This window comes from Pholcus phalangioides, unplaced genomic scaffold (assembly GCF_987345545.1).
Source record: "Pholcus phalangioides strain wild (caught in Gottingen) unplaced genomic scaffold, Ppha-v1.0 ptg000007l_1, whole genome shotgun sequence".
Classification (NCBI taxonomy): Eukaryota; Metazoa; Arthropoda; class Arachnida; order Araneae; family Pholcidae; genus Pholcus; species Pholcus phalangioides.
This window is the reverse complement of record NW_028301600.1, coordinates 55,699,786-55,712,932: the sequence shown is the minus strand read 5'-3', so window position 1 is coordinate 55,712,932 and position 13,147 is coordinate 55,699,786. Positions and strand designations below refer to the sequence as shown.

The 13,147-nt window shown below is 37.3% G+C and overlaps 1 protein-coding gene across 1 annotated transcript in view; it reads left to right on the top strand.

Annotated features, from left to right (window-relative positions):
• The window catches only part of htt (huntingtin), a 441,906-nt gene that overhangs the window by 143,483 nt on the left and 285,276 nt on the right, over window positions 1-13,147 (top strand). The window contains exons 16-18 of the mRNA XM_089233919.1: window positions 4,817-5,075; window positions 9,195-9,340; window positions 9,443-9,588. Coding sequence (XP_089090045.1) covers window positions 4,817-5,075; window positions 9,195-9,340; window positions 9,443-9,588 — 551 coding nt within the window. The remainder of the gene's footprint in view (window positions 1-4,816; window positions 5,076-9,194; window positions 9,341-9,442; window positions 9,589-13,147) is intronic.

Sequence of the window (13,147 nt, the reverse complement as noted above, 5' to 3'; positions counted from 1 at the left end):
GTGATGTTCTGGGTAGGAGAAGCAGGTATCTGTGAATCAAGTATAATTCATTTCTAAAAGCATGTGTTCTATCCAAAGGTTAATTTACTTTCATTGTCTACTAGTAGGAAAGGCTTGCAAAGAAGCTTATTAGCAATGAGAATTTAATGTATGGAATTCCCCAATATGTAATAAATCTAAAACATATACAGTTGATCCTGCTTATAACGTTTCTTCCATTTAGAACATTTTTACACTTGGTACAACTTATTTTTGTGGTCCTAACAATAAGTAATTCTCATTAAGATTTCCAGTTTAAAGTGTTTTCCTATTTACAACGTTTTTGTTACAGTTTTTTGAAAAATGTTATAAACAGGATCCACTTTAATTAACAGTTGGAGGCACACATTTATATATTTACTAATAAATCAATCTATAAATTCCCTTTTGATTCATTTAGTTAAGAAAATCTTAGCAATTTCCATATCTTCTGATCAAATTTAAAGCAAATTAGATTTTCTCTCTCCTTTCGCAAACACTTATCTTCTGATCCCCTATTCATACTTTGATATGCCTGGTAAAATTATTTTATTTTCCCTACCTGGATCTGTTACCATTTAACTACCACATATTTTCACACCTGAATATGGGAGCCATGTCAGATTTGTGTTGGAGAAACTTAACAATGTGCCCAGCATTTGGTGTGTTTTGTGTTCAGTAGGTGGTGCCATCTATATCTATCTAGCACCGCAACTAGATACTTTCTCAAATGGGGCAAGCACACATTTTGGCACACCCATGTAATGTAGAAGGAGCAGTTATAAAGGGTGAATTTGGTGCCCTCCCCCTCTAATCCAGAGCACAAGACACTACACCAGCCTGTCTCTCCACCCTCCCAGTTACAGCCCTGCATCTATCCTCCAAATTTGTAATGCGTGCATTTGAAGTTTAATGTATACATATTTGTGTTGTAGGTCTGTGATCGTAGTGGCAACCAGAAGTTTTGTTCAATATTCCTGAAGGTGTTAATAAACACTGGATATTCTTGCAATGAACTATTTTCATTGCTTTTCACTAGTTCATCGCATCATCACGCTTTTTTTTTGAAAATTTATTCCAAGACACCCCTTTTCAAGGTCAAGTTGTATTGTGAAGATTAGTTACATATAGAAGCACTGAATTTCAAATTATCAATTGAATTGAACAAATTGAAAAAAAGTTATCCTGGACTGCAGAATGTCATATTCTGAAAAAATTGTTTGATTGAATTTTAAATTTTAAATTTAAGTGGAGATAAATATTCTAACAGTGTGTGTGAAGAGAGTGAAGTTCTGAAAAAATAGTTCAATTTTTCTGCCATGTTTGAAAATAAAGAGTGTTCTGACATGCTTCAAAATGCACAGGAATACAGTATATATACACTGCTGGCCACCGTAAATGCAACACCCTGAAGGAAGCATGCAAATAATATGAAATTTACAACATGCATTAGCGGAGGTGAGATATGCAAATGATTAGAATTTCAGCGCAGACGCACATCACGCGCGCCTGTGGCGCCACTTCAAAGCGCTATTTAAGGCTTGGAGATTTCGACAATTTTAAGTACGGCAATTGTGTTTTTCTTGTGGTTTTTTCAAAAAAACGATCAATTATGCCTCGTAGGAAACAGCGTATCCGAGTTCAAGTATCCGAGTTCGACAGAGGAAGGATAGTGGCCTACCGAGATTGTGGATTATCTTTCAGGGAAATCGGTAGTCGTGTTGGACGAAACCAAACAACTGTAATGCGGATATGTGATCGTTGGATGCAGGAGGGTACGACGGACCGACGTGTTCGATCGCATCCACCTCAGTGCACCACTTCACGTGATGACAGGCGTATTGTGCGTATGGCAGTGACGGATCGCTCAGCCACATCACGAACCATAGCACAGCACATTCAGTCTGTACCGCATCATCCAGTGTCTGCACGTACCATTCGACGCCGTTTACAGCAGAGTGGTCTGCCCGCAAGACGTCCATTGCTTCGTCTACCCTTGACGCGAAACCACAGACGTCTCCGCCGCCAATGGTGCAATGAAAGAAGGATGTGGATGGCACAATGGAATGAAATTGTCTTTACTGACGAGTCACGCTTCTGTCTGCAACACCACGATGGTCGGATTCGAGTCTGGAGACACCGTGGAGAGAGGATGCTGAACAGCTGCATTATGCACCGCCACACTGGTCCTGCACCGGGTATTATGGTATGGGGCGGTATTGGATATCACTCTCGCACTCCTCTAGTACGCATTGCCGGTACTTTAAAAAGCCAGCGATACATCTCCGAGGTGTTGGAGCCAGTTGTCCTTCCTTACCTTCAGGGCTTGCCCACAGCCATATTTCAACAGGATAATGCGCGACCACACGTGGCACGCATTGTCCAAAGGTTCTTCGTCAATCGCCAGATTGAATTGCTTCCCTGGCCAGCTCGCTCTCCGGATCTTTCGCCGATAGAAAACATGTGGTCCATGGTTGCTCAACGATTGACCCAGATTACATCCCCAGCTGCCACACCAGATCAACTTTGGCAACGCGTGGAAGCTGCTTGGTCTGCTGTACCCCAAGAACACATCCAAAGTCTCTTTGAATCAATGCCGAGGCATGTGGCAGCTGTGATCTCCAACAATGGCGGCTACTCTGGCTACTGATTTTGGCAGGAACCACACTTCACAGAAGTCTATAAATTTAATCATTTGATGCTTGGTCAACATGTTATCTACAAAATAAATATTGTTGCGATATCTCTTGTCTTTCTTGGTGTTGCAATTTGGGTGGCCAGCAATGTATATATATACACACACACACACAGGGGTTGAACAAAATAACATGAACACCTGTGAGAAATGAGACAAAATCTTTATTAATTAGGCTGTTGGCCCTCCTTTTTCATTAATTATAGCTTGTATCTGTTGTGGGATAGACAAATACAAGTCATGCACAAACAACAGTCACAGGGATATGTAGCCGCCACTCCTGCAAAAAGCTCACTAATTCAGAACATGTCTTTGGAGGTGGAAACCTACTGCACAGTTTGACGTCCAAAGTACCCCACAAAGGTTATTATTATATAAATATTATATTAAGATAAGAGGACAGAGCGGGCCACACAAGGTGTTGCAGTTCATCAAGTCAGTCTCCAACAATTCCAGCAGTGTGAATGGGTGAATTATCTTCTTCAAACACAGGTCGAGAATCAGGAAACAAATATTGCACCATTGGATGAAGATGGTCGGCCAGAATACTGACATAAACTGCTGCATTAACCCGCCCATCCAGAACAACAAGTGGGCCAAGACCACGGTGATACATCGTGCTCCACAGCATCACTAATCCCCCTCCATGCTTAACAGTAGGAAGGAGACAATCAACGTCATAGGCTTGTGCTGGCGTTCTCCAAACGTAAACACGTCCGTTAGTCTGGAATAATGTGAACGATGATTCGTCTGATCAGATGGCATTCTCCCATTGTTGTTGTGTCCAATTCTTATGTTCGTGACATCATGTTCGTCGTTTCAAGGCATTGCATGGTGTCACCAATGGTTTTGGAATAGCAGCTCTACCGTGTATGTTTGCTGCATACAGTTCACGGCGGATAGTTTTGTCGATACGCCTTCCTGTAGATGTGTGTGTATCTCAGATCCTATCTGGGATGCTGTTGTCTTGTGCTTTCTGGCCACAATCCGCTTCAAAACCCTTCGATCATTTTTTTTTAAATCATTTTTGTCACACCACTGTCATTTTCTAAACACGAGGGCTAATTAAACCAGGACCAACAATTTATTGCCAATTCCGCACAGCGGGCTTTTTTTTTATACTCATTGAGTATAGAGGTGCACTAACCTCTCGATGGGGACTCCCTGTGGTAGGAAGTTTTTTTTGTGGTCATGTCGCCGTTTCTTTTGTACCCCTGTCTCAGGAAAGTTTTCTGATAAGGACGAACTGGGTATCGAACTCGCGACACCTAAGCATCCTTTGGTACTTTAGACGAGTATTTTGTCGACCTTCCTATCTATTTCAGTTTCAAGAGAGGAGTTCCTGTAAGCTTCGGCCAGCTCACTTCACCTTAAAACCTTTCTCTCTCTATCAGTTATCTTCGACTTTTTGGCCACTGTTATGCTTGGCAGATGATGTCTTTCCCTGTTTGCTATAGGCTGTCATTGCCATTGACACGGTACTTCTCCCGACACCAACAAGGGTGGCGGTTTTCGTTACTGTGGCCCCCGGCAAGACGGGCTCCAACAATCATGCCTTTTTCGAAATCTGTGAGGTCAGCCATAACAAAGTTTTAATGCCCCAATAAATATCGCATCCGAGTACTATCACTGCTACGACTAGACTGATATGTTCACATTCTCGCCCGCTAGGTGGCACTCTTCTACACTAGAGGGCGGGAGTACAAGACAGGTTCACTTGAGTGTTGTTTTTTTCATAGGTGGTCATATTATTTTGTCCAACCTCTGTATATATATTTGTATGTTTGTCATGTTCAACATTTTATTTGGGAGAAACATATTTTAATACACTGTAATTTATAGTAGTACTTCATTTCTCATCACTGGTAATTTTTCAGTGATAATTGGCAACTTTTCTTACCTTCGGCAACTTTTTTGGTTACATCCAATTGGTTATTAAGGATCTCAATTTAATATATTTTTCTCGAGATATGATCAGCCTAGTTGAAACAAATACTATATAATAAAAGATATTTTCTATTGTCCTTGGGACTTTGTTGCATCTAGGCTTAACTTATCTATCAAATTTTGAAAACATTCATAATTATGTTTATATTTATTTAGGATTGTGCCAAATCTTTTTTTTCCGGAGGACCATCCATTTCAAGATTCACTGATATCAATTGCTAAACAGCAAACTAGTTATTATTTTCAACCAACTGGTCATCATCTGCATTCAACACTACAATTTGCTTATGCTCTTGTTCAACCTTTTTGCAATCTTGATTCTGTTTCATATTGTCTTGTAAATGAAAGCAATCTGACAAGAATCATCAACTTATTAATTATAACTCTAACTACTAGCACAAGCAAACATCTGATTGTGAGTATAATTTTATATTATCATTAAATTTATGGCAACCATCTTTTGTATGTTATACAAATCTAAAAATTTCATTAGTTTTATGGAAGTTATCAAGGATTATGCAGAAAAGATGGTCGATAGCCAATTTTAACTCAGTTTAAGTTAATTGAATTCAGACTAGAAACATGCTATGCAGGGTGATTCTGAACTCGTACTACATTCTTTGAGGGAAGCACAGTAGCCCAGGTCAATAAGATACTCGTCTAAAGTACCAAAGGATGTTTAGAGGTGTCACGAGTTCGATACCCAGTTCATCCTTGTCAGAAAAATTTCCTGACACGGGTACAACAAAAACGGCGACAAGACCGCAGGAAAAAATTTCTACCACAAAGAGAACCCCATTGAGGGGTTAGAGCACCAACCCCTCGACGAGTATAAAAAACAAGCCTGCCGTTCGAAATCGGCAATAAATTGTAGGTCCCGGTCTATTTAGCCCTCGTGTGCAGAAAATGACTGTGGTGCGACAAAAATGATCAATCTTTTTGAGGGGATAGTAGAACACACCCTTCAGATTTTTTTGTTGAAGTATGTATAGTTTAACAAAAAAATTTGTTGAAAATATGTATACTAGCAACTAAAGCATGGAAGCACTAAAGGATACTTTTGTTTGAGCCAGTATGTCTTAGTTCAAAATATTTTTATTCTTTTTAATATACTTTACGTGTGAGGGTGTCTTCAATATGAATGCAGTTTATTGTTGAGTTGGAATTATTTCATGCTTTCTGGATTAACACGCTGCTTCTTAGATGTTCCTCTCTGATCATCTTGTTCACTTGTAAAATCCTTCTGACATGACCATGTGTCCTTAGCAGAATTTGCTTATATCACTGGTGGTAGAGCCTGGTCATGTTTGGTTCATTCTGTTCTGTAACTCACCAGCAATGATTTTTCATAGATATCATCAATGACTTCACTATTTAATTACATCTGCCACTGTCCCAATTCCACAGAAAGCAAGTCTAAAGAAGTTGGACAAAATGTTACCACAATGGTTTCTTCCATGCTGTTCTAGTAATAACAGATATATCATCATTGTCAATTGTTGGTGTCTCAAGAAGGAAGAGCTTAAGCAGTTTTGCTTATTGTTCTGGCACCAAGTAGTATAACACGAGTTATAGGTCATGTAGATGTGAAGAAGTATCCACCTGTGGGGATTTTTTTCCCAGAAGATTTTGCAACAGTGTTGGGAATGAAAAGCATTGTAACTGTTACCAGACGGATATAAAGGAATCTTGGAGCCATTAACTGTTGGCTCCCATACTGTGATGAAGAATCGTTGCCAGTAAGCCCATGGACATAGCCAATATAAATTGGTATTAACCAGAACATGAACATAGTGCATAAAACATAATTCCATATGTTTTATGCACAGTGGGAAGAAAAAATATACATCTGTCCAAGTCAAATGTGACCAGAATGAGGTCTTTCCGCTGAGCAACCGAGAGTTAAGACTTGGTAATCCATCCAAGTGGGATCATCGGTCAGGTTGTTATTTTTCATCCTCTGAAGATGACATTCATAGCGTTTTTTTTTTTTTTTTTCCGAAATGCATTAAGAGTTTTGTATTTTCCTTGTACTTGCCTCATTAGTTAGTGATTTTCCTAAGTTTTATTAGGCAAAATTTATATCTAATCTTATCTCTAAATCTGACATCTGATGCAGAGTATAAATTTTTTCCCATTATTGGTTTCATAATATTTGAGAAAGTCAGTCATGTTTGCAAATGGGTATTTGAATAAAAATATTTTAATCTGTCAAGGATATAAGGTTTATAATGAAGGAGGCTTTGTTCCGAAGTTTCAAGAGCATTTTTATTACAAAACATAGACAGCATTAATGAAAAAATTATCACTATCCTACCATTGATGTAAATACGGTCTGAGCTTAGTCATCATCAACAACAACCACCATTTTCAATCCACCGCTGGATGAAGATCATCTCTAAATTTTTCAATTTTGCTCTGTCTGATGCTTTAGCCCACTTCCCATCACTTTTCTGATCTCATTGATCCATCTTGCATGGGGATGCCTTCTCAGATGTTTAACACCACAGGGTACCAATCTAGAATACTTGTAGTCCATCTGTTTTCCGGTCTTCTTGCCATATGTCCAGCCTATTTCCATTTCAGACGTTTAATTCTTCCCATGATATCATATACCTTTGTTTGGTTCCTTACCCAAGTGATTCGTTTTCTGTCTCTTCTTGTGATGCCTAGCATACATATTTTCCATGCTCCTTTGTGTTGTCTGTAGACTTTGTATTGTCTTGCTTTTGAGTGTCCACGTTTCAGCTTCGTAAGTCAGTGCTAGTAGCACACACTGGTTAAACACTTCTTTTCAGGCATAATGGCATGCGGCTCTTCAGAATTACAGAATATTTGGTCATTGTAAACCAGTCAGAATTCTACCTAGGTAGTTTCAGGCAAAAGACTGATTCTGCATATCCCAGACAAATTTATATACAGGGTGATTATAAAAAAACTATCCCGACATATGGGCCCCTAACTATCATACCATTCACAGAAACTGAATGAAATTTTGGCATAAGGTATTTTGATGTTTGCGCTCAAGAATGATATGGAAAACAACAGTGTCACTCTAACAGTTACGGTTACAGTGAGAAAATTTCGAACATATCAAATGGCAACACCAAGTTTTTTGTATTGGAATGTGATCTCCATTGTGAAAAACCCTAAATAGCGTTCGAACGGCAACTGTAGCATGAAAATCACCGGCGGTAGATAGGCTAAAAGTGAGGACAACCAATAAGGACAGAGAAGCAGCATAAAATAAAGCATTTTATTGTGTTTCACAAATTTTCTACATGACCTTGTGGAGGACTAATCAGGCTGGGATCTCAGCCGAAGAAACGGTGTGACGAATGAAACGAACATTAATGCTCTGGTGCACAGCAAAGTCCTTTTTACTTTTTCCTTGCCTAGCTCCGGGGATTTTCATGCTACTGGTGCCATTCCAACGCTATTAAGTGTTTTTCAGTATGGAGATCACATTCCAATACAAAAAAACTTGGTGTTGCCATTTGATATTCTCGAAATTTTCTCACTGTAACCGTAACTGTCCGAGTGACACTGTTGTTTTCCATATCATTCTTGAGCGCATACATCAAAATACCTTATGCCAAAATTTCATTCAGTTTCTGTGAATGGTATGATAGTTAGGGGCCCATATGTCGGGATAGTTTTTTTATAATCACCCCGTATATATAACCACATCACAAATAATTTTTCTGACTTGTACAGGCCAGGTATATTTGATATCCAAATTTTCTATTCAATCAAATAACATTTTATAAGCACTGGCTGGATATCTTTATCTGGGCACACCTAGAATTTTGATCTAGTACGAGAGAATATTTTTTATAAAAAAAAGTTTACTCCACAAAAGTCAGTCTCAAGGCTAATCAGAAAAGGAGTTGTGAATTTTGAAAGCAGCAGCCATCTTTGGATGTAAAAAAAGTGTACCACTTCCAGCTTTTCCAAATAATAAGAGGACAATTGGCAGAGCAGATATGAGAGAACAGAAATAATTGAGGTATCAAAAAGTCTTTGGGCTCTACATGTGTTATTGATTTTAGCTCTCTAGTAAGAATTTAAAAAAGTGCAAACTGAATTGCCTTTAGAAATAATGAAATGGGCTGCAATGCGGAATAGGCCAGAGGACGAAAATGGAACACTCAAATAAGTTTAGTTGGGACCACCTCAATCTTTTTCTCCATAATTTGCCAGTGATCATGCTTTTAGCATTTTCCCCTTTTCTGTGCTTTGTCTTATTCATATTTAAAGTGTAATTCATGCAAAATTAGAACTGAATGTGTGTACTAATTTCAGTTCAAAATAATTACACTTCATTTTAACTCAACACACTAATGTGCTTTTGATTAATATAAATAAATTCTAAATGTTTGCAACTAATTTTATGTAATTTATTCCTTGTCGTTTTCATAAAGTATATTTGCCAACATTTTTTTTCTTTAATAAAAATAGATTTATGTTCAAAATTGTTTTTAATGTGTTTACGTTTTGTTTCAATGCATAACCTAATTAGAATTTTTTTCAGTACGGGTGTTGTCAAGTTTTATATCAGCTGTCAGAAAAATATCCTGTGACTGTCTATAACAAGGCATGGAGAGTAGTGTATTTTGAAAGACAATCTATCTCAACTGCATACTGCAGAGGAATATACTATAACCATATCCTGCAAAGGTTGGTGGCAATTAAATTCTTAAAATTCTTCTTAATAATTCTTCTAATCTAAGTATCACAATCTCATGTCGTATACATATTTTATAATTTCTTTATTTCTAGTAAAGATCAAGAATTTGCATGCAAAGAGTCTGCAGAAGCAGCTGACATTTTTGACCATTTAGTATCTTTACTCACCAATTCAACTGTTGCATTGGATTTGTTAGCTCATCAACATGCATTATATCTGATTGGAAACTTGATTTGTGGTAAGTTGATAAATGCTTTTCAACCAATATTAGTAAACTCATTGTTCATCTTCTCAAATGTGCTCGTTATGGTTATCCATTCCTGAAATATCAGTTTTCAATCACATTTGTCCTACGTCTGCAGCAAATAACCCAGGTTGTGCATGGCAACAAAGTGCATATCAGTCCTCTTTGCAACTCTTCAACCCAGTCATCATTCTGCAGACATGACAAACCATGTATTGTACTCTAGACCAGAATAAATTAAGCTGTAGGCAAGTTGATGAATCTCAGCTTTTCCAAAGTTGTGACAGGAAAAGATCTTTTAAGTAAATAACATTTTTATTTAATTATTGCTGAACAGTTTTCTGAAAATATCAGCTCTTTATCAGTGAGAATTCTTAGGTCAGTGCAGTTTGTTCAATTTAGAGAACTATTTTTAACCTTTGCTGTTTAAGTTTGTCCAACTGCTTTCAATGAAATGCATTTTATCTTTCCCTGCATAGAAATTGGCTGAAATAGAAGCTACAGTTACATCAGTGTGATGTAGAGGAGAGATAATTACACAGCAAAACCTCCTTAAATGTTGCCTCTGAACAACGACCACATTTTTTTTTCTTTGGAACCGAATGCATTGCATACACTTAACATTACAGGTAACCTCCCAACAATAATTTCTCAATAACAGCCAATTTCCACATGGAGCTGGGGGAAAAATAAACATACAGTGGAACTTTGGTTAACGAGCTTAACTCGTTCCACCAACATGTTTGTTATACGAATCGCTCATTATTTGAATCAAACTTCCCCATAGGAAATAATGGAAATTCGCATAATTCGTTCCACAATTATTCATTCACATAAAAATGAATAATAAAAATGGCTTCATTCAATAATACAATACAATAATAATACAATAAATGATATACAATAAAATATATATATAACATAATAATGCCATGAATAAACATACAATACGATAATGTTTACAAATTAACTTATTCTAAACGTGACAAAAGAGATAACTATTGTTTTGGACAACTTATAGGGACCCACTTTTTTCAGTAAACTTATTCTCTTTGTCCAACTTTGAAAAAGAACGTATCTAATGACACTTGCCTTCTTTTTATGATTTCTCAAAAATGGAGAATTTGTAAATGCTGAAATTGCAATTTTGGTGCTACTCTTGCTTAACGATTGTGCAATCAGTTGGTATGGGGATTACAAGATGAAGGAACTCAATGGAAGTTATTGGCAGAGCCAAAATTGAATTTTGACGATGCTGTAGCTAAGTGTCTTGCAGTTGAAACTGTGTTTTCACAATCAAAACAGATTCATTCTCAAGTTTCTAATTCAGGAACTTATGATTTCATTGATCAAGTGAAGAGTAAAGAGAAATTTAATTTGAAACAAAAAATTTTTTAAAAGGATGACTTTTCTAATAACAGTTACGTATGTTTTGGTTGTGGTGGACGACATGATCATTCTAATTGTCGTTTCAAATCAGCGACTTGCTGTCACTGTGGCAAAAAAGGGCATATACAAACTGTATGTCAGGCCCAGGGTATTCAGAAAAATAAAGCATACAGTATTCAAGAAGAATAAAGCATACACACATGATATACATGAAATTAAAACCAAAAATGAATATTTGAATTCTGTAGTTAATTTTTCTGGTCTCAAACAAGGTATCAAAGTTTTATTGAACTACCATGCATTAAAAATGGAGATTGATTCTGGCTCTTATTATTCCATAATTTCTAAAGAAACTTTTGAAACTTTTTTTGGTTGCTGCAAACCTAAGATTAGAAACTATTTTGTGAAGTTGCAGGATTTTCAAGGAAATTTCATTTCACTTCTAGGTTTATGCATAGTAGAAGTACAATTTGGGAACAAGAAAGTCAGATTACAACTGCTAATTTCAAAACGCAAATGTCCAAATATTTTGGATTTCTCATGGTTTGAGCCTTTGGATATTTCATTGGAGTTAAAAAGATTGAATCTAATCCTGTGGATTTTGTAATTCAAAAATACAGCAAGGTTTTTCATGCTGGATTGGGTACATTTACAGGACCTGTCATGTCTTTGCCCCTTGATCCTGAATTTCTTCCTGTTCGACTCAAGGCTAGGAATGTTCCACTTGCAATGAAACCAAAAATCGAGATTGCTTTGAAAAACCTTCAGGATGAAAGAGTTATTGAACCTATTTCAAACCCAAAGTGGTCAACTCCTGTTGTTATTAAACCTTCAGGTGACGCTAGATTATGTGGGGGTAACTTTGAATAAAGCCATGAATGCTTGCCCCTATCCAATTCCAGCTGTAAATCAGTTACTGTCAAACCTGAAGGGTGGAGGATGTCACGCCAAAATAGATTTAGCTCAGGCTTACTTACAGCTTCATGTACACGAAACATCCGCTGAGGCTCAGACAATTGTAACTCACAAGGGTGCTTTCAAGGTTAACAGATTGCAATATAGTGTTAATGTTGCTCCTGGAATTTTCCAAAATATGATCGAAAATTTTTTTTCAAATTTGGAAGGAGTAGTTCCATATTTTGATGACGTTTAGATCAGGGCTAATTCTCTAGAGCAATTAGCATCAAAATTAGAATGCATGCTAGACAAACTTAAAAATGTTGGATTACGTGCTAAAAGAGAAAAATGTCTTTTTGGAGTCGCCTCACCACCTTAATTCAAGCATTCTGTGAATGCTAAGGTGGAGTTTGCTTCTAAATACATATGATTTTTTGTTAATTCATAAGCTTTGAAAGAAAATTGGTAATGCAGATGTCCTAAGCAGATTACTGAATTCAAAAACTCCCGAATCCATGGTCACATCTCCATTAGAAGTGTTATTCATAGAAGAATTGGAAAATCCACAACTTCATGCTGTGAATATCTCAAAAATGACTATTAGAAATCCAATATTTTCTAGAGTGTTGAATTGGGTACTAAAACGTTGGCCTGTTGAGATGAAAAATTCGCAGTTCCAAACTTATTTCATAAAAAGGAATGAACTATCAGTGCATAAGAATTGTTTATTATGGGGAAATAGAGTAGTTTTACCGGTGGCAGGTCGTTCTCGAGTTTTAAGTGCATGTCACGCATCCAGGCATTGAACGCATGAAAGCTCTTGCAAGATCGTTCGTATGGTGGCCAGGCATGGATGCTAATATTGAGAAATACATAAGAAGTTGTACGAACTGTCAAAGGACAAGTCATGCACCTCCTAGAGTTCCAATCCATCCGTGGGAAATAACAACCAATCCTTGGTTCCGAGTTCATATAGATTTCGCTAGACCATTTCAAGGACAAAACTTCCTTATTCTAATTGACTCTTACTCCAAGTGGACTGAAGTACGATGAATGACATCAACTACTGCCACCGAAACCATCGGTGTGCTGCGCGAGATTTTCGCTACTCATGGTTTGCCGGATGTTGTAGTTTCTGATAATGGACCTCGGTTCATACCTAAAGATTTTTGTTGTTTTCTAGAAAGCGATGGTATTCGTCAAGCATTGATTGCTCCTTACAGACCATGTGTGAATGGTCAAGCAGAGAGAACTTTCCAGTCTGTGA